General features: G+C 40.6%; 1 protein-coding gene across 7 annotated transcripts in view; it reads left to right on the top strand.

Annotated features, from left to right (window-relative positions):
• Positions 1-27,777, top strand: part of DENND2A (DENN domain containing 2A) — a 164,959-nt gene that overhangs the window by 50,608 nt on the left and 86,574 nt on the right. For 6 of the 7 annotated variants that reach the window (XR_011648882.1, XM_071215312.1, XM_058297474.2 and 3 more), the window contains exons 2-3: positions 840-941; positions 3,814-5,013. Coding sequence is in view for 6 of the 7 variants with exons in the window: in XM_071215312.1 (XP_071071413.1) it covers positions 871-941; positions 3,814-5,013 (1,271 nt within the window). In the remaining variant the exon portion in view is untranslated. The remainder of the gene's footprint in view (positions 1-839; positions 942-3,813; positions 5,014-27,777) is intronic. The other variant, XM_058297476.2, reaches the window with a different exon arrangement.

Below are 27,777 nucleotides of genomic sequence, written 5' to 3'. Positions count from 1 at the left end.
CTGGAGCGTTCTCAGTGCGACGCTCCACAGTGAAGATCAGCACAGGTTTCTACCTGCCGTCGGTGTCAGCTGAAGAGTGAAGTATCTCTGTGTATTTCCACTTTGGTGTGCAGTTTATCTCTTGTTTTTTAAATTCCTGTGAGGACTTTCAGCTCATCAGCAATTTTTAAAGAGACTGAAAATAGTGTTGAGTTGTGCTGTTATTTATATTTTATTTTCTAAGGGTATGTGCTTTCTTAAAATTTTTGGTGATTTTATATATATATATGAGAAGAAGTTGGCAGATCTGAATCTGTGTGGACCTCAGGATTCTGTGCCCTTTTACCACTTTCCTGGACTAGGGGTTCTGGACATAGAATCTTATCAGAGATAAGATTTCTAAATATTTTCTCCCATTTTTTTTTTGTCTTTTCACTTTCTTGATAAGTTCCTTAGATACACAAAAGGTTTTTTGTTTTGATGAAGCTCAATTTTTTTCTTTTGTTGCTCATGCTTTTGGAGTAAAGCCTAAGAATCCATTGCTTAAAATAAGATCCCACCAATTTTTCCCTATGTTTTCTTTGAGTTTTATAGTTTTAGCTGTATATTTAGGTTGGTGCTCCATTTCAAGTTAATTTTTCTATATGGTGTGAGGTAGGGTCTGCTTTCATTCTTTTACATGTGGATACCTAGTTTTCTGGGTCAGGGATTCTGAATAGTACGTTCCTGTCACCCCACTCCTGGGGGAAATCTATGTCAGGAATAAATAGCCTGGGGCACTGGAGCCCTGGGTTTGCGTCCCTCTGAGCAGGGCCTTGCCATTGTCCTGGCTCACTGGGTGTGCATCCCTGTTCTCCTAGGTGACCTGGAGCTGCACTTGGTGCTGACACGATGACAGTGTGCAGGACAGTCACCGGCAGCAACAGCCAGACCGAAAACCTGAGCTGCAAATTGGCTGGCAAGTAAGCACATTTCCTCCGAGAGTGTAGAAGCTGGTCCAGATCCATAGTCTCCTTCCTTTCTCCATCTTCTCCTCTTCACTAAGCCTGCTTTCTTGAACTAAGGAGGTGTTGTTTCAAAGTCATTTTAATGAGCCTCCTGTAAGTCTTGTCTTATTTAAGAACTCAAGACCAGAGTGGTCCAGAAAAGAAGGATCTGCCTGGTGCCGAGTGTGTTAAGAGGATGGTAGTAGCTGTGATAACTTCAGGCCATATCCCCCTTTACGCATTCCAATTCAGGGCTTATTTTTCTATCCACGAGGTATTTTAATTATCTTTGAGCTCAAATCTATTCAGCTGTATTTGTCCACCTAGCCAGATTTACCCATCTTATATTAGATGGGTTTTTTTTTTTTCTCCCCAGCTGGAACCCTTTTCTCTGATATTCTCTCACATTTCTGCAGAGCATTTGCAATCAGTGGGCTGCTCACAGTTCTGTGTTCAGATCAGAATCCCTTCTGGTGGGAAGGGAGATAGAATCGTGGAAACAGGCACTTGGGAAACTCTTGAGTGCAACAACCATGTGGAGAATGCACTCTGCTCTTGGGGACACTTTAAAGGGTTTCATCAAATTGCTTGAGTTTTGTAAAACCGTTGTGATTTTTCAGCAAACCATCCATCTTTTCCTCTTTAGTTGTCAGATAGACCCTCAGTGACTGGGAAGTCATTCCAGTTGTTTGTGATCTTAGACAACAACTATAATCATTACAACAATAATAAATAACCATTTATTAATAGCAAGACTTAAAATATATGCTAGACACTGGGCACATTACATTTATTAACTCATTCATTCATTCATTCATTTACTAAATATTAATGACTACCTACTATGTAGCAGGCAGAGAGAGCAAAATAAACTTGGCCTCTACACTCATACAGTTCCAGTCTAAAGAAGAGAGAGAGTGTTCTTATTTTAAGATGAAAAAAATGGAACCAGAATTCAAACTCAGATCCATCTGAGCCCATGTGTTTACCTCCTGAGCAATATTGCCTAATAGTATATATGTTGTTAATGGTTATATATTATCATTATCATGATTGTCCCTAAGCATCCGCTAACCTGAATTGTCATGTTTTTATGTGTCTTTCCTGTCTTTTTATCTTGATTCTAGCACTGAGAGTGTAAGGGCTATGATTTCTGCCTTTTGAACCCTCAGGAAAATGTCAAACTGATTCTGATTCTGACTAAAATCTGAATTCATGCTAGTGTCCTCAGTAGTGACAGAACAATTTAAAAATGGGTATCTCTGTAATAAGCACTCTAATTGTTTATTTAAATAAGGGATCCTGCTTTGATAACCATATTGAACATATGAAAAAAAGTTTGCATTTTCACAAGTTTCTAATTTATACCATGCAGCCAAGAACAGCAGCACAATTTAGATGCTAATGTCCCAATCAAGGAAGAAACCTTTACACGAACAACCATTAATCTTTGCAATAGAATTTTATTTATCCCTTGCTATGAACCCTAACTGGAGTTTTTAAATTCCTGCACAGTCAGACTGACACAGTAAAAATCTGTGTACCATGAGGTTGGTCCATGCATATTTGCTAAGGTAGGGTCAGTAGGATCAGTCATGACCTTTGCTGGTGGAAGAATGTTTTGCCTTTAGAAACACAAATACCTCCATTCTAATGAGACTAGCTAAAAAATGTCTTTCCACTTTTCTCACAGAATAATTTCTGCCATCTTCATGATGCTAACTAATCTCCTAAAATCAAATTTGGCAACATATATCCTCATATGTAGATCCTGGTCCAAAGATGTCCAATAGAACTTTCTGCAATGACGGAAATATTTTCCTGCTCTCCTCAATAAAGTAGCCACTAGGCCCATACAGCTATTGAGTATTTGGCATGTGTCTAGTGCACCTGAGGAACTAAATTCTTAATTTAATTTGATTTAAATTTAAATAGCCACGTATGTGACCAGTGGCTACTGTATTGGACAGTACAGTTCTAGGCCATGCCTGAATTCTAAATTTGATTTACTCATTCACTTATGCAACAGATATTTATGACTACCAACTAGTGTCAGGCAATGTTCTAGGTGTTAGGGACACAACACTAGCCAAAACAGACTGAAATAAAAAATGAAATCCTTGCCCTCATGAAGTGTCCCCTCTAACAGGGCTCTCATTCTAGAGGAGGTTCAATTCAAATACACCCAGTGAATGTGGCTTTACCCACTCAAATCAAGACAATATACCACGCCCAGAATTAGCAAAAATCTATGACTTGTGGTGGTGTTTTAATTTTTAAGTAGTCATTAGAAAGGCTCACTCATTGATAACAGAAGCAGGGAAAACTTAGACTGTTTAATATATTTCACTTTTTCATCAAGGAAGATGACTAACAATGACAGCCACCATTTATTGTATATTCACTACATGCTAGACACTTTCTGTGGGTTGGTCCATTAAATGTTTACAGCAACCTTAAGAGATATGCATTATTATTATCCCCATTTACAGGTGAAGAAACTAAGGTTTAGAGGAGTTAAGCAACTTGCCCAAGGTTGACACACAGCTGGTCAGTGGTTGAATTGGGATTTAACCCAAGTCTGCTGGACCCCAAAACTTAACAGTTCCTTTCATTCCGCCATGCTCTCTCCACAAGAAAAACACAAAGTGATTTTTTTTAAAAAGGAGGTACTGGGGATTGAGCCTGGGACTTTGTAGTTATTATTATTAGAAACAAAGTGATTTTTAAAAATGGTTTCAATGTGTGTGATTTGCAATTAGCAAATCTCCATGTACGTTCTAGTAAATCTCTGTGACTAGCCAAGAATTCCTCTTTCCCTTACCTGGTGTTTGTCTTTCTTGTTTAGGGGCAAGGTGGAAGGTCCAAAGGCTGTGGAAGACCCTCAAAGGCGGCCCCTCAGGTCCTCCAGCGGGAGCAGCTCCCCGGGAGCCCTGGGGCCTACTCTTCTTTTTCTAGAGACTGATTCACCCTTCAGAAGGAGCCCCCTGGAAGCCCTCAGTAACCTGATGCTAGGGTCAAGAGTGGACTGTTTTCAGCAGAAAATGCTCAACCCGAAAATGATCATCAGTGACCCAGCTTCAGATCTCAGGGCTCAAGATGCCAGCAGGGATGTGAAGAAGCAGCCAGGCAGTGTTCAGACCCCCTGCCCAGCTGCCAGAGCCAGTGCCCGGCACAAGTCCCTCAGCATCAAGGACAAGATATCGGAATGGGAAGGGAAAAAGGAGTTGCCCGCCCCTGCACCAGGCAGGAAAGCAGATGGACAAGAGGATTACATGATGTCCTGTGTGATCGAGAGGAGGAGAAGCAGTGATGGTGTGAGAATCCGGGTTATCGAGGCTAAGGGTGGAGCTAAGTCAGAAACAGAGAGCAAGGAGAATGAGAGGAACAAAGGGGTAGTGAAAGTTGGGGGACAGGATGCAGAGTGGAGGCAAGACCTTTCCCAGCCAGATGGGGAGCTGGATCCCAGTTCAGGCAGAGGCAGAGAACCCAGGCTCGGCAAACAGCGCTTTCAGAATGACAGCCTCTCTGTGCTGACGCAGGTCAAGAGACTGGAGCAGGCTTTGAAGGATGGGTCTGCAGGCCTGGATCCCCAGTTACCAGGGACTTGTTATTCCCCACACCGCCTGCCTGACAAGGCAGAGGAGGGGGCTGCCCTTCCTAAGAACCACGGAGGGGGGGCTGGCTCAGAATTCAGCCGGAGATTCCTCAACTCGGAACTGGAAGGTGGGGAGCCCACCCCAGAGGCTGCAGAGGAAAGGAAAGGCATGTACGGTCGGCCCTGGGACCACAGCCTGGAGAGCGTATACAGGGACTCAGAGGGGCCCCCCGCCAAGCCCTTCATCAACCCCTTGCCAAAGCCTAGGAGAACGTTCAAACACGGAGAAGGGGACAAGGGTGGGAGCCCGGGCATCTACTTCAGGAAAGACAGAAGAAACCTGCCTCCTCTGCCCTCTCTACCTCCCCCTCCTTTGCCCTCCTCTCCTCCCCCTTCCTCCGTGAACAGGAGACTAGGGAACGGAAGACAGAAATCCAGTGCGGACCACAGGTAGGGGTCATATACCACCCCCTTCCCCCATTATTAACACCTTGCCTCAGTGTGGTTATTTTGTTACAATTGATGAAAGCATGTTATTGTAATTTTACTATTAATTATATAGTCCATAGGTTTCATTAGGGTTCACTGTGTTGTACAGTCCCATGGTCTTAAAAAAATTTTTTTTATTCTAGTACATATGTATAATCTTAAATTCTCCATTTTAGTGACGTTCACATATATACTGCAATGCTGTTAATTATGTTCACAATGTTGTACTGCTATCACCACCATCCATTACCAAAACTTTTCCATCACTCCAAATAGAAATTATGTACCAATTAAGAATTACCTCCCCATTCTATGTTTCCACCCCAGCCTCATATAACATGTATTCTAGAGTTGAGTCTATGGATTTACTAATTCTAATTATTTCATATCAGTGAGATCATGCATTGTTTTCCTTTTGTGTCTGGCTTATTTCATTCAACATGATGTCTTCAGGGTTCATCATGTATCAGAACTTCATTCCTTTTTACAGCCGAATAATTGTATATATAAACCACATTTTGTTTGTCCATTTATCTGTTGATGGACATGTGTTGCTTCTACCTTTTGGCAATTATAAATAATGCTGCATCAACATCAGTGGGCAAATATCTGTTCACATCCCTGATTTCAGTTCTTTTGATACATACCTAGAAGTGATATTGCTGGGTCATATAATAGTTCTATGTTTAACTTTGTGAAGAGCCACCAAACTGTTTCCCACAATGGCTGTACCATTTTACATTCCTACCAACAATATACATGGGTTCCTATTTCTCCACATCCTTGTCAATACATTTCTTCAAATGGTGGCCATTCTAGTGGGTGTAAAATGGTATCTTGTGGTTTTGATTTGCATTTCACTAATGGCTAATGATGTTGAGCATCTTTTCATGTTAGTCTTCAACTGGGTTTCTGTGCATTTAAGTTTATTCCTAAGTATTTTCTTTTTGTCACAATTGTTAATCTTTTTTCTCACTACATAGACTTTGTGTATTATTTTTATAAACAGACACTTTAAAGATATTTCTTGTTTCTATTAGCTTGTCAGTTGATTCTGTTGGACTTTCTATGTATTTAATCATATAGTTTGCAAAGAATTATCATTTTATCTTTTCTTTTAAATTTATACCTCCTATTTCTTTTTTGTTATCTAATTGCACTAATTAATATTTTGAGAACTGTGCTAAATAGTATGGATAACTCGAAGCACCTTATCTCACCCTTAACTTTCATGGTAATGCTTCTTCTAGCCTTCTAGCCTTTCACTCTCAGAAATCTTGCGATAATATGTTTTTATGTTGTCAAGGTACTATCCATCTAGTTCTCTTTTTTAACCACGAGTTTTTAAAATTAGAAACGGATATTGAGGTGGTGTTTTTTTTTGGTGATTTTGAGTATTGCTATGATTTTTAATATTTTTTTATTTATTTCTCTCCCTTTCCTCCGCCCCCTCCCCCCCAGTTATCTGTTCTCTGTGTCCATTTGCTGCGTGTTCTTTTTGTCCACTTGTGTTGTTGTCAGCGGCGCGGGAATCTGTGTTTCTTTTTGTTGCGTCAGCTTGTTGTGTCAGCTCTCCGTGCGTGTGTTGCCATTTCTGGACAGGCTGCACTTTCTTACACGCTGGGCGGCTCTCCTTGTGGGGTGCACGCCCCGCACGCGGGACTCCCCTACGCGGGGACACCCCTGCGTGGCGGCACTGCTTGCGCGCATCAGCACTGCGCATGGGCCACCTACAGACGGGTCAAGGAGGCCCGGGATTTGAACCGTGGAGTTCCCATGTGGTAGACGGACACCCTAACCACTGGGCCAAGTCTACTTCCCTGGATATTGAGTTTTATCAAATTACTTTTCAGCAACTCTCTATGACCATATGGTTCTTCTTTGACCTGTAATAGTGAATTTATGATATCCTAATGATTACCCCTCTTTACATTTTTGGGGAGAACTCCCATTTGGTCGTGGTTTATTATTCTTTTAATGTATGGCAAGGAGTGAGACTGGTCTATATTTTGCTTTTATTGTGCTGTTTTAAAACAGGCTTTGGTATCAATGGTATGTGAATTTTATAAAAGAATTGAGGTTTCTTTCTTCTCTGTATTCTGAGAAGTTTGAATCTATCTCCAATTCTAAATCTTTCCCCTCTCCGTGCTTTTCAACAGCAGCCCTTCCCGCCCCTTCTAGGCTGTTCCTCCAGAGAAGCCGCAGTCTCCTAGGGACAGTTTGGTTCTGGGAAATTGGAGTCCTTCACCTGTGTGTGTGTTAGGCAGGCAGATCAACCTAGTGAACAGCTATTCCCATTATCTTTTCTCTCTTAGTTACCATCTGCTCTTTTCAGTCTTCCAATATTTACTTTAAAACCAGCTAGAGTTACTTAGTTTCAGTCCAAAGACGAAATTTTCCTTGGCCAGTATAAATATGGTTGCATCAGCAGTGTTTTAAGAATTTTGGCTTTAGGTTTTTTCTTTTTTCTTTTGTTTAAAATAGTACAATGGGAGTGATTAGGGCAAGATATTCACTTACTACTCCTAAAAAAAAAAAAGTGTGCTGCTCTTTATTGTGGTCCTATCTCTTAAAAAAAAAAGGCTCAACCTCACATCTGGCAGACTTATCGCCCTTTCTGAGGAAGGAAAGTCAAGCCAAGGTTGAAAGTCAAGAGAGAAATGATTAAAGATTTTGAGATTATGAAGGTTTAGAATTACATGGCCAGGCTGTGCACTTGAAAAAGTATATTCAGTTTGTTTATATATGCCCACTAGTCCACCTCGCCAAGAACCAAAATGGTGGATTCAGAGCCTTGGCTTGAGAAAATGTATTTTTTAATTTTCTTTCTCCCTATTTTTACCTCCCCTTTTTTCTCTTCTCATCTCCATCTCTCTTCCCTTTCTTCTCTCTTCTATCATTTCTCTAAAACCCCAGGAAATTTAATGCAAGGATTTATGCCTTCAATCCCAAAATGGAAAACAAGAAACCCTCAAATGTCAGGAAATTCCAAAGATAAGGCTCCTACAGCAACATTAACTTTTAAGTTTTATGGCATACATTTAAGAACTTTGGCAGGAATTCCCTAAGGCTGACATTTAACAAGGAAAATTATTATTTTTTAAGTATAAGCAGCATCCTGAATTCACGTGTATTTACATACCCAAAATGTTTTAACTTGAATTCAGGTTTTTATTTTAGTTTAATTTGATCATGTGATAGAATTTTTAGATCTTTATGGAACCAAATAGCTAGTTTGACCAGAATTTCAACTTTTCATGTGATTGTTTTGGCATCACATAGATTCAGCCTGTCCTTGGGGCTTTAGTGTAAGAATTTCAGAACTTTTTGAGGACAGAGGACATGAAATCTTGTTCCTTACAGGGTGCCAGATCATACTGTACTGTTATTGATTTGATGATTTCCATCTTCTTAAGTTAGCGTTTCAATTACAAAAATATGGAAAAGTCACAACATTCAAAATATTACTTGAAATCACAGCATTTGGCATTGGTTGTAAAATTTGGATATTACATAGGTTGTCATTAACTTCAGCAAACGTCCATTGGTCAGTCAGATGATTCTAAAACCAACAAATACCTCGCGTCTGATGATTTGAGAGTCTGGGAAGCAAACTCAGTTTTAGGGTGGGTTCCCAGCCTTCACCAGGCTGTGGGCTGCCTGAAGGCGGCAACTTCTTTCATTATCAGCTCTGAGCACTATGTGACCCTCAGGAAGCACTTAATTAAACATGCAGGTTGGATGAGGAGTGAATGTTGAGAACAGTGGAAACTAGAGTCAAGAAGCCAATTTGGATGTGGTTGTCATTAAGCTTTTGAAATTTACTTTCTCCCAGAGTCAATATGAAAATAAAGATAGTAAACTTTTTTAAAGTTAAAAATATGTTTTTATAAAAAGGAGTTAGCGAAACATTGGGTAATTAGTTCATTCATATATCTCTTTTTCAGGGAGCCAAATTACCCACCTGAACCTCAGAACCCAGGACTGCCATCCAGATTATAGCAATAGTGGTTCAGGAGGAACTAACCGCCTAAAGCCATTGCTTGCAAATGTGTTACCAACACCTCACAATGATAAGTGCAACCTTGTAACTTGAATTCCGTTTTCCCACGGGTTCTAGAAACTGGCCATGTAAAGATTTCTGGTTTCTTCTTCTTTTTTTTAAAAAAGATTTATTTTTATTTTATTTCTCTCCCCTTTCTTGCCCCGCCCCCCCCCCCCTCCCAGTTGTCTGCTTTCACATTCACTGTGTATTCTTCTGTGTCCACTTATATTATTGTCAGCAGCACTGGGAATCTGTGTCTCCTTTTGTTGTGTCAGCTCTCTGTGTGTGCGGCACCACTCCTGGGCAGGTTGCATGTTTTTCGCGCTGGGTGGTTCTCCTTACGGGGCACACTCTTTGCGCAGCACACTCCTTGCGGTGGGGCTCCCCTACGCGGGGGACATCCCTGCAGGGCACGGCACTCCTTGCCTGCATCAGCACTGCACGTGGGCCAGCTTATCACATGGGTCAGGGGGCCCTGGGTTTGAACCTTTGACCTCCCGTGTGGCAGGTGGACGCCCTATCTGTTGGGCCAAATCCGCTTCCCTCTGGTTTCTTCTTGATCTTATATAGACCATGGTGTCATGTTGATTTTAAAGTTTCGATGTCTTTCAGACATCCCATTTAGGAAGTAGTCATCTGAAAATGAACATATTAATCCAGAAATGGTGCTGCTATTTAAGATGCCTTTTGATGAATTCTTTTGCATCTAAATAATTGTTGGTATTGTGAATAACTGACCTCTAATCAGTTGTTTTGTGGGTTTTTTTGGAAATTTTTAATTTTTTTAGGTTGAGCTTTGCTGCTGCTATTTAGACTTGGCAGTACTTCTAATGTGTTGGGAATCAAATGCAAATTGTGGTTGAACTCTTGCATTAACATCTTGTTCTTAGAAGTATGGAACGATTATAAAAAGCATTCCAAATATGTCTTGTAATTCCAGGGTGTCTGACTGTTGCCATTTGGATAAAGGGCTAATCCCAACCATCACACCCCAACAATTAATCCAGATTCTTATGGTGTTACATATTGCTCTAAAGAATGAGCCATTAGCTGGGACTTGGAGATTGTTACACACATGTGTTCATTTCCTAGGGCTGCCAACAAATTACCAGAAATCAGGTGGTTTACAGCAACAGAAATTTATTCTGAGTTCTGGAGGCCAGAAGGCCAAAACGAAGGTGCTAGCAGGGCCAAGAGTCCTCTAAAGACCCTATGGAGGAAAACTTCCTTGCCTCTTCCAGCTTCTGGTGGCCCCAGGTGTTCTTTTTTAAAAAAATTTTCCCTACCCCTCGTTGTTTGCAGTCCCTGTCTGCTCTCTATGTCTATTTGCTGTATGCTCTCTGTGTATGCTCATCTTCTTTTTAGGAAGCACCAGGAACCGAACCTGGGACCTCTCATGTCGGAAAGAGGTGCTCAATCGTATGAGTCACCTCCGCTCCTTGCTTTGTTGTCTCTCTCATTGTATTTCCTCTTTGTGTCTCTGGTTGCGTCATCTTGTTGTGTCAGCTCCCTGCACCAGCCTGTTGTACCAGCTCACTGTCTTGCTTATCTTCTTTATGAGGCACTGGGAACCAAACCTGGGACCTCCATGTAGTAGGTGGGAGCGCAGTTGCTTGAGCCATATCTGCTTCTCCCAAGTGTTCTTAGGCTTGTGGTGGAATAACTCCAGTCTCTTCCTCCTCTTCACATGGCCCGGTCTTCTCCCTGTGTGTTTCTGTCTCTGTGTCCAAATTTCCCTCTTCCTGTAAGGATACCAGTCATATTGAAAGTAGGGCCCGCCCTAATCCAGTGTGACTTCATTTTAACTTCTGATTACATCTCCAAAGGCTCTTTTTCCAAATAATGTCACATGCAAGAGTACCAGGGATTAGGATTTGAACAGATCTTTTGGGGGGACAATTCAACCCACAACACTATACAAACATTATTATCATTAAAAAATTTGAACTATTCAGGTATTATTTCATAGGTGCTTTACAATCATTTTATTAATATTTTACCTGTACAAATACTGTTTCATATGCACCTCAAATGAGATTTCTAAAAATCAAAGCAATTATAGTGCTCTCTCCATGGTAAATAAAGCACCATTCCAGCCACTTTCTGATATCAGACAAAAGACCAAGCTTAGTCAAGGTCATGCTTACTCAAGGACAGGCCATGGCCACTGCCTTGTCTCTTTGCTGCCACGAGTGGGGCTTCTGACATTATGGTGGAAACTGCCCGGCGCCCTGGGAAGTGACCCCTCACCTCCCCTCTTTTCCTTCTGCAGACCTAGTTGTTCATGGCTTCTCTTCATGGATAATTTAATTACATATGAGGGAAATGAGGTCTTGCCTAGGTAACATACGGAGATATGCGATATATTTTTTTTAGGGAAAATGAGTTCAATTTTCTAATAACAGACTTTTGAAATCAACCTGTTGTAGTTGGGGGACTATGAATGCCACGTTGCTACTGCATTGTCTTACTTAGGTGCTCTCCTAATGCCTCGTGTGGTTAAGAGGACCAGTCTCCAACTAGACTTCCTGCGTTCAAATCCTGGAACTACCACTTTTCCCCATATGACCCTGAGCAGTAAACACTCTCGTTTTCCAGTTTTCTCATATATAAAATGTGTATAATAATAGTAATTCCTTACAAGGTTGTTGTGAGGTACCTCATAAGAATCACTTAGAATAGTCCCTGACACTTAGTGTAGGTAGTCAATAAATATTTGTTGAATAGATGATTCCAGGATTTCTTTGAATAGTTTACATTTTCTCCATCAAATCGAGGTAGTGTGTGCACTGATGGTTCTTCTCAACCATAATCTGGTTAGCTCACCAGTGGAACCCAGGAGCTCTGGCCCACTGAAGGCTACTTACTCTGCTCTGGGCCATATATCGCTCCTCCATCCCCAGTCAGCTGCCTCACCTCATGTCAACCTGAGCTAGAAAATGTTCAAGGTGGGCTCACATGAGATTTCTAAAAATCTGGAGAAAACATCTCAGAACCTGTCTCCCCATCCCCCAGGTCCCATCTACCAGAGCTCTGAAACTTGGTCCTTTCCTCTCTTGGCTGGACACCCCAATAGCAGGAAGAAGAGGCTCATGGATTGGTAGCCCCTCCTTCTGGCATGAGTTCTGTTAGTAAGTCAGGCACCCCATGCTAATAATATTATTTTATTATTACAGAGCTCCGCAGGTCTGGCCTTCAAGCTTTCAGCTTGGCCTTTCTTTCTGTTATTGGTTGAATGCTGAGTCAGAGATGACCAGTTGATGCATAAAGGAGTGAAGGTGGGGTAGAGATAGGGAGTGCTGAATTCTGATTTGAAGATGCTAAGTTTAGAGACTCAGGAGAGAAAATGAGTGTTAAACCTTGGGAAATCATGTAGTCTAGAAAGAGGAAGAGAGCACCAGTTAAGGTACAAGAAGAATTGGTCTGAGAGTGGACATAAAGTTAGAATAGCATCCTTGCCCCCACCCTCATAAGGTAGGATATGTATGTGTGTATATTTCCAATCCTTCACTGTTGAATATTTTTGTAAAATATAATTTTTAAAAAATTACTTGAAAAATGAAATGAAAAAAGACAATATACAAGCCTTGTTTTTTGTTTTGTTTTAGGAGATATTTAGATTATATAAATATTTACATAAAAAATATAAGGGATTCCCATATGCCCTTGCTCTCCACACTGCCCACATTTACCCCCATTAACAACATCCTTCATTAGTGTGATGCATTTATTGCAATTGATGAGCACATTTTGGAGCATTGCCACTAAGCATGGATTATAGTTTACATTGTAGTTTATGCTTTTTCCCACACAGTTCTGTAGGTTATGGCAAAATATATAATGGCCTGCAACTGTCATTGATGTGTTATTCAGGACAATTCCCAAGTCCCAAAAATGCCCATGTATTACACCTGTTTTCCCTCTCCCTGCCTTAGAACCTCCAGTGGCCACTGCTCCACATCAATGATAAAAGTCCTTCCATTGCTAGAATCACAATAAGTCTATAGTAGAATACCAGTAATCCACTCTAGTCCGTAGTTCATTCCCCAATCCTGAGGATTCTGGGATGGTGATGCCCACTCCAATTCTAATTGAGAGAGGGCTTTAGTCCCATACAACTGATGAATAGGATTCTCTTGCTTGTAGTTATAGGCTCTTTCAGTTCCTTGGTATGGTGGTTGTCCATCATCATCTCCATGTTTGTTGTCCTGGGTAAGTCCAGTGAACTGGAGAATAGGTGTTGCAACTCTGTTGAGGCTTGGGGCCCAGTTGGCAAAAGGACAGTCCAAAGATTCAAGTCTCTCAGATGTACACTTACCAACTCCAGCAGCAGCTATAGGTTCAAATAGAAGGAACCAAAGAGCCATGCGTAGGGAAACCACAACTGAGTTCAATTCTGTCACACTGGGGAGCACAAACCCCAAAGTAGGGCCCACTGGCAAAGCACCAAACTTATGAGCTATCTGCCTTGACTGTAGTGCCTGGGTGTCTCCAGAGCCCTCAGGAGACAAATAGCCCTGCTATTTGAGGTAGTGTCTAATTTGGCAGTCAATGAGATCCCACTGAGATGTGCATAAGCATAACCCCTTGAATAGCCTCCCGACTCACTTTGAAGTCTCTTAGCCATATAAACTCATTCATCTTTACCGTTCCCCCATTTGGCCAAGGTCTTTTTCCAGTTGCTTTGCTAGTTGTTGCTTGGTAGTAATTTCTTGGTGCCAGGGAGGCTCATCCCTGGGAGTCATGTCCCATGCTGGGGGAAAGTTATTGCATTGTAGTACAAGCCTAGTTAAAAAAATTTTGTGGTAACATGTATTTATTACAAATTTTCCTACTTTAAACTCTTATATATGTATAATTCAGTGGCATTAAGTACATTTACAATAATAATGCTACCATCATCACCATCCATTACCAAAGCATTTTTATTACCCAAAACAGAAACTCTGTACCCATTGAGCAACAACTCTCTGTCCCCCAGCCTGGCCCCTGGTGACTTGTAATCAACTTTCTGCCTCTATGAATTTGATTATCCTAAGTGTTTCATATAAGCAAAATCATAAAATATTTGTTTTTTTGTGTCTGCCTTATTTCTCTCAGCATGGTGTCTTCAAGGTTCATCCATATTGCAGTGTGCTTCACAACTTCATTCCTTTTTATAGCTGAATCATATTCCATTGTATGTGTAGAGCACTTTTGTTTATCTATTCATTTGTCAATAGACACAGGTTGTTTCCACCTTTTGGCTATTGTGGAATAGCTTTGAACATTGGTGTACAAATATCTGTTCAAGCCCCTGCTATCAATTCTTTTGGGTATATACATACTTAGCAGTGGAATTGACAGGTCAGACAGTAATTCTATACTTAGCTTTCTGAGGAAATGCCAAGCTGTTTTCCACAGCAGCTGCACCATTTTACTTTCCACCAGCAATGTAAAAGTGTTCCAGTTTCCCACATCCTCTCTAACACTTGTTAATTTGCAATTTAAAAATAATAGCTACAGTGGATATAAAGTAGTATCACGTGGGTTTGTTTTTGTTTTGTTTTTTTAAAGATTTTTACTTCATTTACTTACTGCCCCCCCCCCAACTTGTTGTTTGCATTTGCTGTCTGTTCTCAGCTCTCCGCAGCAGCGTGGGCCAGCTTTCCTTCACCAGGACGCCCTGGGAATCGAACCCAAGGCCTCCCATTGGGTAGATGGGAGCCCAATCACCTGAGCCATCTCTGCCTCCTATCGTTGTGGTTTTGATTTGCATTTTCCTAATAGCTAATAATGTTGAGCTCTTTTCATGTACTTATGGGCCATTTGTATACCTTCTTTGGAGAAGTGTCTATTCAAGTCTCTTGCCGATTTTTTAATTGGTTTGTTAGTCTTTTGTTGTTAAGTTGCAGGAGTTCTTTATATATTCTGGATATTAAACCCTTATCAGATAAATGATTTGCAACTATGTTTCCCATTCTATAGGTTATCTTTTCACTTTTTTTTTTAAACTTTAATGGTTAGATCAAGTAAATAAAGCAGTAATTTACAGTGTTTCCAAACAGTCTTAGTATGATCTATTGATGGACAATTCCATCAATAGATGGAATTCTCATTATCCTGATCCTTTGATTTCTGTTGTACCCTTTAGCAACCTATCAGCAAATCCTTTTTTTTTTTCAAAGATTTATTCATTTATTTCTCTCCCCTTCTCTCCCCCCCCCCCCATTGTCTGTTCTCTGTGTCTATTTGCTGCGTCATCTTCTTTGTCTGCTTCTGTTGTCAGCAGCACGGGAATCTGTGTTTCTTTTTGTTGCGTCATCTTGTTGCTCTCCATGTGGGCGGCGCCATTCTTAGGCACGCTGCACTTTCTTTCATGCTGGGTGGCTCTCCTTATGGGGCACACTCCTTGCGCATGGGGCTCCCCTACACGGGGGACACCCCTGCGTGGCAAGGTACTCCTTGCGTGCATCAGCACTGCGCATGAGCCAGCTCCACACGGGTCAAGGAGGCCTGGGGTTTGAACTGCAAACCACCCATGTGGTAGACGGACGCCCTAACCACTGGGAAAAGTCTGCTTCCCCTCTTTTCACTTTTTTGATAATGCCCTTTGATGCACCAAGATTTTTAATTTTGAAGTAGATGTAGCTCAAGTGTTTGAATTCCTGCTCCCCAATTATGAGGTCCTGGGTTTGATCTCCGGTACCTCCTAAAAACAAACAAATGGGAAAAAAACCCAACTTTCATTGGGGAGTGGATGGAGCTCCTCAGTGGTTGAGTGCCTGCTTCCCCTGTATGAGGTCCTATATTCAATCCCTGGTACCTCAAAAAAAATTTTTTTAATTTTGATGACGTTCAATTTATTTAATTTTTCTTTAGTTGCTCATGCGTTTGGTGCATGTCTATGAATCCATTGCCTAATTCAAGGCCCTGAGTGTTTTCTCCTAAGAGTTTTATGGTTTTAGCTCTTATATTTAAATTGTTGATCTATTTTAAGTAAATTTTGTAAGTGGTATGAGGTAAGCATACACTTTCTTTTGCATGTGGATATACAGTTTACTTAGAACCATTTGTTGAAGAGACTGTTTTCTCTCCATTGAGCAGATGTGGCATCCTTGTCAAAAATCAATGTCCATAGATGTTTAGGTTTATTTCTGAACTCTCAATTTTATTCCATTTGTTTTGTCTGTCCTTATGCTGGTACCACACTGTTTTGATTACTGTAGATTTGTAGTAAGTTTTGTAATCAGGAAGTGGGATTTGTTCTTCTTTTTCAAGATAATTTTGGTTATTGAGACCCTCTTGCCGTTCCATGTGAATATGATGACTGGCTTTTCCGTTTCTACAAAAAAGGCTGCTGGAATTTTGATCAGGATTGCATTGAATCTATAAATCATTTTGGGCAGTATTGACATCTTAACAATATTGTCTTCCAAACTACTAATATGAGATATTTTTCAGTTTAGTTAGGTCTTCTTTAATTTCCTTCAACAATGTTTTGTAGTTTTCAGTGTACAAGTCTTTTACATCCTTGGTTAACTTTATTAGTAGGTATTTTATTCTTTTAGACAATAGTGTAAATGGAATTGTGTTCTTGATTTCCTTTTTGGGCTTTTCATTGCTAATTTTAGAAACAATGGATTTTTGTGTGTTGATATTCTATCATGCAACTTTGCTGATTTTGTTTATTAGCTCTAGTAGCTTTCTTGTGGATTCTTTGATATGTTCCAAATACAGAATCATGTCATCTGCAAATAGAGATAGTTTCCCAACTGGGATGGCTTTTATTTCTTTTCCTTTTTTTTTTTTTTTAATTTCTTTTTCTTGACTAATTGATCTGGCTAGAAATTTTAGTACAATGTTGAATAGCAGTGGTGAAACAGGCATCCTTGCCTTGTTCCTGATCTTAGAGGGAAAGCTTTCAGCCTTTTATGATTGAGTATGATGTTAGCTGTGGGTTTTTCATATGTTCCCCTTGTCATGTTGAGGAAGTTTCATTTTTAAGTTATTATTATTAGATTCTAAATTCATAGAATTATTCTGCCAAATAGCTTTAATTAGGTTATTTATTTTTAAGAAGTACTGTGGCTTGAACTCAGGACCTCATAAATTGGAAGCAGATGCTCAACCACTGAGCTACATTGGCTCCCCTGTCAAATTGCTTTAAAAGTTTTTGAACACTTATTTTTCTGTACTTATCTCATCAAGGACCCAGAGCAGTCAATTCACAGACCTGCACCAGTCCATGGCTTGCACTTTCAGCAGCACCATGTTACACTGGAGAAGCCAAGTAAGAGTTTCAAGAAGAAATTGGTAGCCAGTTGGTGTTATATAAAGAAAGGAGTGATAAAGAACTGAGAAATTCACTAGTGACCTTGAGGGGCAGTTTTAAAAAAGGGATAAAAATAGAAGCAAGATTGAAGAGAATACAGGAAATAAAAAAACAGGGAGCTAATAGTTAAAATACCACCACCCCACAACCCCGCTAATCTCTGTTCCCCCTTTTTACAACTTTTTATTTTTACATATTTTCAAACATACAGGAAAGCTGTAAAAATATACAGAGAGGGGAGTGATACGGCTCAAGCAGTTGAGCACCTCCTTCCCACATGGAAGGTCCTGGGTTCAGTTCATGGTGCCTCCTAAAATCAAAGACAGATAACAAGCGAACAGACAAAAAAAGCAACCTAGGGGAGCCAATGTGGCTCAGTAGTTGAGCACCAGGCTTAATACTTATAAGGTCTCAGGTTCAGTCGCTGGCACCAGTACCTAAAAAAAAAACACAACAAACTCCAAAATATCCCACTTGCCCAGATACCCAGATCTACCAATTTTAACATTTTGCCACCTTTGCCATATCATCCCATCTATCTTTGATCCATTTATCACTCTATCAGTTTATTCCCTTTTATTTTCTGAGCATTTAAAAGCAGCTTGCACATGTCATACTCCTTAAACATGTAATACTTCCATCTAGATTTCCTACAAACAAAGATTTTTACTTATGTAGTCACTTTAAAGGCAGTTATCAAGTTCAAGAAAATTGGTATAGAGTTTCACATTTTATATTTATATTTTTTCTATGTCCCAATAATGTCCTTCCAAGCCTCTTCTCCATTCTTAGATCCCATCCAAGATCATGTATTGCATTGAATTGTCATTATATCTTTAGTTTCTCTTTCTTTTTTTTTAAATTGTGGAAACATATATATAACATAAATATTACTATCCCACCCCCTCCCAAACATACTGTTCAGTGGAATTAATCATATTCACAAAGTTGCAGTACCCTCACCACCATCCATTACTATAAATTTCCCTTAACTCCAAATAGAAACCCTACACTCATTTTACACTAACTCCCCATTGCCCCTGACCCTCTACTCCTGTTAATCTACATTGACTTTCTGTCTCTATGAGTTGGCATATTCTCTATTTTCTTTGTGGTTTTCATGGGGCTTAAATGTAAGAGCCTATGTCTATAACAATCCTGTTTGCTTTGATCCCAATTTAACATCTTCAATAGCAAACATAAACCATGTTCCTATACCCTTTCTACTTCCACCTTTATTTATTTCTCATAAATTACATATTTATACATTTATGAGTCTAAAACCATTGATTTATCATTACGTATTATGCATTTTCCTTTTAGATCCTGTAGGAAGTAGTAAGTGGAGTTACAAATCAAAAATACAATATTTCTGATATTTCTATTTGCTCATGTCATCATCTTTACTGGAGATCTTTATTTCTTCATGTGGCTTCAGTCAATTGTTTAACGTCATTTCCTTTCAACCTGCAGACCTGTCGTCTTGTAGGGCCAGTTTAGTGGTGATGAACTCCTTCAGTTTTTATTTATCTGGATATGGCTTAATTCTTCCCTTATTTTTAAAAAATAGTTTTGCCAGATACAGAATTCTTAGTTGTCAGTGTTTTCCTTTCAGCACTTTAAATATGTCTTACCACTGCTTTCTTGCCTCCATGGTTTATGGTGAGAAATTGACACTTAATCTTATTGGGGCTCCCTTTAAGTGACATGTTGCTTCTCTCTTGAGCCTTTCAGAATTCTCTCTTTACCTTTGGCATTCAAGAGTTTGATTATAATATGCTTCTGTGTTGGTCTATTTGGGTTTATCCTGTGTAGAGTTAGTTGAGCAGTTTGGATGTATATATTTGTGTCTTCATTAAATTGGGGACATTTTCAGCCATTATTTCCTTGAGTATTCTCTTTGCTTCTTTCTCGCTGTCTTCTGGGACTCCCGTCCTGCTTACATTGGCACTCTTGGTGTCCCATAGTTTACTCAGGCTCTGTTCACTTTTCTTCATTCTTTCCTCATTTTGCTTCTTAGACTGGATGATTTCAACTGTCTTATCTCAAGTTCATTGATTCTTTTTTTCTACCAGCTCCAATCTTCCATTGAGGCCTTCTAGGGAATTTTTTTTAACAAATCAATTTTATTGATACAGATTAATAAATCATAAATCCATCCAAAGTGTACAAGCAGTGGTATTCATTATAATCACATAGTTATGCATTCATTACTTCAATAATTTTCAGACCATTTTCATTATTCCAATAATAATTAAAAACAAAAAACAAATGAACAACAAAAGAAAGCTCATCACCTCTCAATCTCTCTATGCTGTGCCTGCAGTATATACATAGCTGCTATTTTGTTTCCATCTCTCTAGTTTACTTGTATTTTATGTTCCATAAAAACAGTTATATATATTAAACATACATATTTGTATTTTATATGAGATTTCATTATATTATACAGTTCCATGTTACATATTTTAGCTTTTCTCCTAGTAATATACATGACTTAGACTTACCCTTTCAACCACTGTCATACCCATCTAATATCTCTTCTAGTTAGAAACACTATGATGTGCCTTCACCATTTCTATTCATTTCCAAAGATTTACAAACAACCTTTTTACCAATTCTGCACAGACGAACCTGCAGCTTTCCATTCTTTACCCTTACTCTATTTTCTTGGAACTGTGTACTAATTATTAAGTCCATGAGTTTATACAATATATTTAGTTCATAGTAGCACAATCATACAGTATTTGTCCTTTTGTGTCTGGCTTGCTTCACTTGGCATAATGTCCTCCAGGTTCATCAATGTTGTCATATGCTTCACAACTTAATTTCTTTTTACCACTACATAATATTCCATCATGTGAATACACCACAGTTTGTTTATCCATTCATCAGTTGATGGACACTTGGGTTGTTTCCAGCTTTTGGCAATCGTGAATAATGCTGCTATGAACTTCTGTGTGCGGGTGTCTGTGTCACTACTTTCAATTCTTCTGGGTATATACCTAGTAATTGTACTGCTGGGCCACATGGCAAGTCTATATTCAACTTCCTTAGGAACTGCCAAACAGTCCTCCATAATGGCTGTACCTTTCTACATTCCTACCAACAGTGAATAAACATTCCTATCTCTCCATATCCTTTCCAACAATTACAGTTTTCTGACTTTTTAATAGTGGCCAGGCTAATAGGTATGAAGTATCTCATTGCAGTTTTGATTTGCATTTCTCTAATCACTAGTGATGTTGAACATTTTTTTCATGGTTCTTTTTATTTTTGACTTGTACAGTCTCTTTATATATTATGGATATTAAACACTTATTGGATATGTGATTTCTAAATATATTCTCCCATTGAGTTGGTTGTCTTTTCACCCTTTGAAAAAGTCCTTTGAGATTCAAAAGTGTTTAATTTTGGGCAGATCCTATTTTTTTTTGTCACTTATGCTTTGGGTGTAAGGTTTAAGAAACTACCGCCTATTGAAAGATCTTGGAGGTGTTTTCCTACATTTTCTTCTAGGGGTTTTGTGGTTGTTGCTTTTTATATTTTGGTCCTTGATCTATTTTGAGTTAATTTTTGGATAAGGTATTCAATATAAGATAGGGGTTCTCTTTCTTTCTCTTTGTATATGGCTATCCAGTTCTCCCAGCACCATTTGTTGAATAGGCTGTTCTGGCCCAACTGGGAGGGCTTGACTGCCTTGTCAAAAATCACTTGACTCTGTATATGAAGGCCTATTTCTGAGTCTCAGTTTGGTTCCATTGGTCAGTCTGTCTTTTTGTCAGTACCATGCTGTTTTACCCCTGTAACTAAATAATATGCTTTGAAGTCAGGAAGTGAGAGTCCTCCAACTTTGCTCTTTTTAAAGACATTTCTGTCTATTTGGGGCCCCTTACCCTTCCAAATAAATTTGATAATTGATTTTTCCATTTCTGCAGAAAAAGCTATTGGGAATTTTATTGGGATTGCATTGAATCTGTAAATATGTTTGGGTAGAATTGGCGTCTTAACAATATTTAGTCTTCAATCCATGAACATGGAATGTCCTTCCATTTATTTTGGCTTCTTTTAGCAATGTTTTGTCGTTTTCTGAGTACAGGTCCTTGAGTCCTTGGTTAGGTTTATTTCTAAATATTTGATTCTTTTAATCACTATTATAATGGATTTTTTGGGAAGCAGACTTGGCTCAATGGATAGAGCATCTGCCTACCACATTGGAGGTCCAGGGTTCAAACCCAGGGCCTCCTGACCCATGTGATGAGCTGGTCCACGCACAGTGCTGATGTGCACAAGGAGTGCCATGCCATGCAGGGGTATCCTCCGTGTAGGGGAGCCCCACACGCAAGGAGCGTGCCCCATAAGGAGAGCCACCCAGTGCAAAAAAGTACAGCCTAGCCAGGAGTGGTGCCGCACATGCGGAGAGCTGAAGCAGCAAGATGACATAAGAAAAAGAGACACAGATTTCCCAGTGCCGCTGACAAGAATACAAGTGGACACAGAGAGCAGACAACTCGGGGTGGGGGGGCGGCGGGAAGGGGAGAGAAATTTTTTAAAAACTTTCAAAAAATGAATTTTTTTCCTGATTTCCTTCTCAGATTGTACATCAGTAGTGTATAGACATGCTCTTGACTTTTCTTCTTCTTCTTCTATCTGGTTGCATCATAGTATTTTTGGTGTGTTGCTTTGCCAGGTAGGGGCTTGCCTTTCTTTGCACCACGCTGGGACCTGTGCCTCACTGCGCAGTTCTGGGACGCCTTTTTTCTTTTTTTCCCAGGAGGTTCCAGGGATTGAACCCAGGTCCTCCATATGGTAACCAGGAGCTCATGTGTTTGAACCACAGCTACTTCCCTGATTTTTGTATATTCATCTTTTATCCAGCACGTTGCTGAATTCATTGGTTTTTTTTTTAAGATTTATTTTATTTCTCTCCCCTTCCCTCCATTGTCTGCTCTCTGTGTCCATTTGCTGTGTGTTCTTCTGTGTCCACTTGCACCGCCGGTGGCACCAGGAAACTGCATCTCTTTTTGTTACATCATCTTGCTGCATCAGCTCTCCGTGTGTGCAGCTCCACTCCTGGGCAGGCAGTACTTCTTTCACGTGGAGTGGCTCTCCTTGCGGGGTGCCCTCCTTGCGTGTGGGGCACCCCTACATGGGGGCACCCCTGCGTGGCACGGCACTCCTTGCACACCGCAGCACTGTACGTGGGCCAGCTCACCACACCAGTCAGGAGGTCCTGGGGATCGAACCCTAGACCCTCCGTGTGGTAGATGGACGCTCTATCAGTTGAGCCATGTCCGCTTCCTGTGAATTCATCATTAATGCTAGTAACTTTGTTGTGGATTTTTAGGATTTTCTAGAGGTAGGATCATACCATCAGTAAATAGTGAAAATTTTACTTCTTTCCTTCCTATTTGGGTGCCTTTTATTTCTTTATCTAGTCTAATTGCTCTTGCTAGAATTTCTAGCACAATATTGAATAACGATGGTGACAGTGGGCATCCTTGTTTTGCTCTTGATCTCAGCGGGAAAACTTTCAGTCTTTCGCCATTGAGTACAGTGCTAGCTGTAAGTGTTTCATATATGCACTTTAGCATATTTTTTTTTAAAGATTTATTTATTTATTTATTTCTCTCCCCTCCTCCCCCACACTGGTTGTTTGTTCTCTGTGTCTATTTGCTGCATCTTCTTTGTCCGCTTCTGTTGTTGTCAGCAGCACGGGAATCTGTGTTTTTTTCATTGCGTCATCTTGTTGTGTCAGCTCTCCGTGTGTGTGGCGCTATTCCTGGGCAGGCTGCACTTTCTTTCATGCTGGGTGGCTCTCCTTACGGGGTGCACTCCTTGCATGTGGGGCTCCCCTATGTGGGGGCCACCGCTGCGTGGCACGGCACTCCTTGTACACATCAACACTGCGCATGGGCCAGCTGCACACGGGTCCAGGAGGCCCGGGGTTTGAACTGCAGACCTCCCATGTGGTAGACGGATGCCCTAACCACTGGGCCAAGTCCACTGCCCACTTTAGTATATTGAGAAAGCTTCCATCTATTCCTATCTTTTGTTGTGTTTTTTATCAAGAAACAGTGCTGAGGGGTTGGGGGGTATATGTGGACCTCATATTTTTTAAATGTAACATTAAAAAAGTAAATAAAGACCAAAAAAAAAAGAAAAAAGAAAGGGTACTATGTTTCGTCAAGTAACTTTTCTGCATCCATGAAGAGGATCATGTGATTTTTCTTCTCCAATTTATCAATGTGATTCATTACACTAGTTGATTTTCTTACATTGAACCACCCTTGCATACGAGATAAAAGCCCTTGAGGGAGCAGATATGGCTCAAGCAGTTGAGCATCCATCTACAACATGGGGATCCCAGGTTTGGTTCCCAGTGCCTCCTGAAAAAACAAAAGTGAAACAACAAGTAAAAGAAATGAAAAAACCAACTCAGAGAAGCCAGTCTGGCTCAGTTGTTGAGCACTGGCTTCCCATATGTAAGGTCCTGGGTTCAATCCCAGGTACCTAAAAGAAAAAACACCACTTGATTGTGGTATAGTTTTTTAAAACTCTCTTTTTTAAAAGATTTATTTATTTATTTCTCTCCCTGCCCCCATTGTTTGCACTCACCACCTGCTCTCTGTGTGCTCTCTGTATCTACTCAACTTCTTTTTTAGGACACACTGGGTATTAAACCCAGGACCTCAACAAGGAGACACAATGAGAGACACAAGGAGCAGGCAGCTTGTGCCACATCCACTCCCTGCTTGTTGTCTCTCATTGTGTCTCCCTGTTGTGTCTCATCGTTGCATCATCTTGTTCCGTCTTCCTGGTGCAGCAGTTTACCATGCCAACCCCTCACACCAGCTCCCTGTCTTGCTCCTCTTCTTCAGGAGGCACTGGGAACTGAACCTGTGACCTCCTATGTGGCAGGCAGGCGCCCAACTGCTTGAACCACATCTGCTTCCCTAATATTTATTTATTTATTTATTTATTTCTCTCCACCCCCATGATGTTTTGCTCTTGTTGTGTCTGTTTGTTTTCCTTGTTTCTTTAGGAGGCACTGGGCACTGAACTCAGGACCTTGAATGTGGGAGGGAGGCACCTAATTGTTTGAGCCACCTCCATCTCCCTGCTTTTGGTCTCTCATTATGTTTTTCCTCCCGTCTCTTGTTGTGTCAAATTGTTGTGTCAGCGTGCTGCACCTTTTCGTTGTACCAGCTTGCTGTATTCTTTAGGAGGCACTGGAAATCGAACCAGGGACTTCCCACATGGTAGTCAGAAGCTCAGTCATTTGAAGCACATCTGCTTCCCCCTAATTCTTTTAATGTGCTTTTGGATTTGGTTTGCAAGTTATTTTGTTGAGGATTTTTGCATATATATTCATTAGGGATATTCATCTGATATTTTCTTTTTTCATAGTATCTTTATCAGGTTGGTACTAGGGTGGTGTTGGCTTCATAGAATGAGTTTGGTAGTTTTCTTTCCTGTTCAATTTTTTTGGAAGAGCTTGAGCAAGATTGGTATTAGATCGTCTTTGAGTGACTGGTAGAATTCACCTGTGAAGCTGTCTGGTCCTGGAATTTTCATGTTTGGGAGGTTTTTGACAACCATTTGAATCTTTTCACTTGTGATTGGTTCGCTGAGGTCTTATATTTCTTCTATGGTCAGTGTAGGTGGTTTGTATGTTTCTAAGAATTTGTCCATCTCATCTACATTTTTTGTCTTTTGGCATTAAGTCGTTCGTAGTATCTTCTTATGATCTCTCTTATTTCTGTGGGGTCAGTGGTAGTGTCCCCCCTCTCATTTTTTATTTTATTTATTTGTATCTTCTCTGTTTTCTTTGTCAGTCTTGCTAGATGTTATTGATCTTCACACAGAACCAATTTTGTGTTTTGTTGATTCTATTTTTATTGTTGTTGTTTTTCTTGATTTCATTTAGTTCTGCTCTGATCTTTACAATTTCTTTCCTTTGGCTTGGTTTCGGACTAGTTTGCTGTTCTCTTTCTAGTTCCTCCAGGTATGCAGTTAGATCTTCAGTTTTAGCTCTTCTGCTCCCCTCCCCCCCATGGTTCCCTCATCTGTTTGCTCATTCTTTTTTATTTTTTTTAAGGTGTATTTATTATTTCCCCCCTTGTCCCCAGTTGTCTGTTCTCTATGTCTATTTGTCTATGTCTTCTTCTTTGTCCGCTTCTGTTGTTATCAGCGGCACAGGAATCTGTGTTTCTTTTTGTTGTGTCATCTGTTGTATCAGCTCTCCGCGTGTGTGGTGCCATTCTTAGGCAGGCTGCACTTTCTTTCACCCTGGGCGGCTCTCCTTACGGGGCGCACTTCTTGCGTGTGGGGCTCCCCTATGCAGGGGACAGCCCTGCATGGCACGGCACTCCTTGCGTGCATCAGCACTGCGCATGGGCCAGCTCTACACGGGTCAAGGAGGCCCGGGGTTTGAACCACGGACCTCCCATATGGTAGGCAGACACCCTATCCATTGGGCTAAGTCTGCTTCCCTTACTGTATTTTTTAATCTCATCCATTGTGTCTTTCATTCCCATAAGCTCTTTTAGTTTTCTTTACAGGCTTTCAAATTGTTCTTTATGCTCACCCCATGTCTTCTTAATGTCCCTTATCTCTTTAGTCATATTTTCTCTCAATTCTTTGAATTGATTTAGGAGAGGTGTATGATTATCATTGACTGTCTTAAATCCTGTATCTCTTCAGGATATTTGGTTTGTTCCTTTTATTAGGCCATCCCTTCCTGTTTCCTAGTATGGCTTATAATTTTTTTGTTGTTGTTCATGTGTAGGCATCTGAATATGTTGATGAATTTACTCTGATGGCAAATTTCTCTCCCTTGCATATTGTTTTTTTTTTTCCCCACAGCTCTTCTTTGATGTTTGGTTCAACTTATTCTAAGTCTTTAATATTGCCCAGCTTAAGTTACCAAAATCAGGCCAGGCACTCACTAATGGGGAACAGATTTTCTCCCAGCAGATCAGGTTAAGAGAGCACTTAAAGTGGTTTTTCTCCATGCAATTTCCAGACCGGCCAGCACATGGTACTCATCAGCACATCCTTCCACCAAGATGTTTCGATTTCTGTTTTCCTATGTTTGGGTCTGGCCAGAGCCTAGATTCAAAGCAGGCTCTGCTGACCAAATTCACTGAAGAGAAGCCCCCAACTCACCCTTCCTTTTCCCTTGTAACAGCTGACAGGGAGGAAGATGTCTCTTCCCTTCTCAGTTGGCTGCAGTGAGCCAGGGGTTTTATCCCAGATTAATATCTTGGGGGTGGGGAAGGGGGGACCTTCCTGGCCAGTGCTAGGTTTTCGTAACTCACATTTCTTGCTTTGGGTTCTTCGTCTCTCCATCCCTTACCCTCCTGGGAGTTATGTAGCACTGTTTTGGCCTGCTCACCCCCAAATCTGGTCCTTTGGACAGCTTTTGGCCCTTTCTCCATTATTTCTGTGAGAGAATTGAGCCCTACTTGACTACTCCAATGCTGTCTTCCCGGAACTCCTCCTCCACTAGGTAATTTTTAATTTCTGTTCCTATGGTCCTGAGTTCTGGGTCCTTTTCAAAATTTCCATCTCTAGATTGATATTCTCTTTATGTTCATCTACCATTTTCCTGATTTCCCTTGGTTCTTTGTTCAAGTTTCCCTATATCTTTCTGAGCACATTTAGGGCCACTTTTATTTATATCTTTGCCCATAATGCCCCAGGTCTAGCCCTCCTCATTCATAGTTTCTAATGCTTGAATCTTCGCCCCCATCTAGGCCATCATTTCCTGTTTCTTTGTATGTTTTTTATTTTATTTTTTTTTATTTTTTAAAGATTTATTTATTTATTTAATTCCCCCCTCCCCCGGTTGTCTGTTCTCTGTGTCTATTTGCTGCGTCTTATTTCTTTGTCCACTTCTGTTGTCATCAGCGGCACGGGAAGTGTGGGCGGCGCCATTACTGGGCAGGCTGCACTTTCTTTCGTGCTGGGCGGCTCTCCTTACGGGTGCACTCCTTGCGCGTGGGGCTCCCCTACGCGGGGGACACCCCTGTGTGGCAGGGCACTCCTTGTGCGCATCAGCACTGCGCATGGGCCAGCTGCACACGGGTCAAGGAGGCCCGGGGTTTGAACTGCGGACCTCCCATGTGGTAGACGGACGCCCTAACCACTGGGCCAAGTCCGTTTCCCCTGTTTTTTAATCTTTTCTTTGAAACCTGGACATTTTGATATTTTAGTGTTATTGCTGGAATTTAGACTCTGAGGCATCTGTTGTTTAAGCTTGTATCCAGCTAGTGTTGTGACAGAGCTTTCCTCGAATTCCAGGAGATAATAAATAGAAGAAGAAAAAAACACCTTTCCTAGTCTTCGCATATTTTCCTAT

Source organism: Dasypus novemcinctus, chromosome 5 (genome assembly GCF_030445035.2).
Source record: "Dasypus novemcinctus isolate mDasNov1 chromosome 5, mDasNov1.1.hap2, whole genome shotgun sequence".
NCBI lineage: Eukaryota > Metazoa > Chordata > Mammalia > Cingulata > Dasypodidae > Dasypus > Dasypus novemcinctus.
Note: the sequence above shows the minus strand (reverse complement) of the source record. Positions and strands in the feature narration are given on the sequence as shown.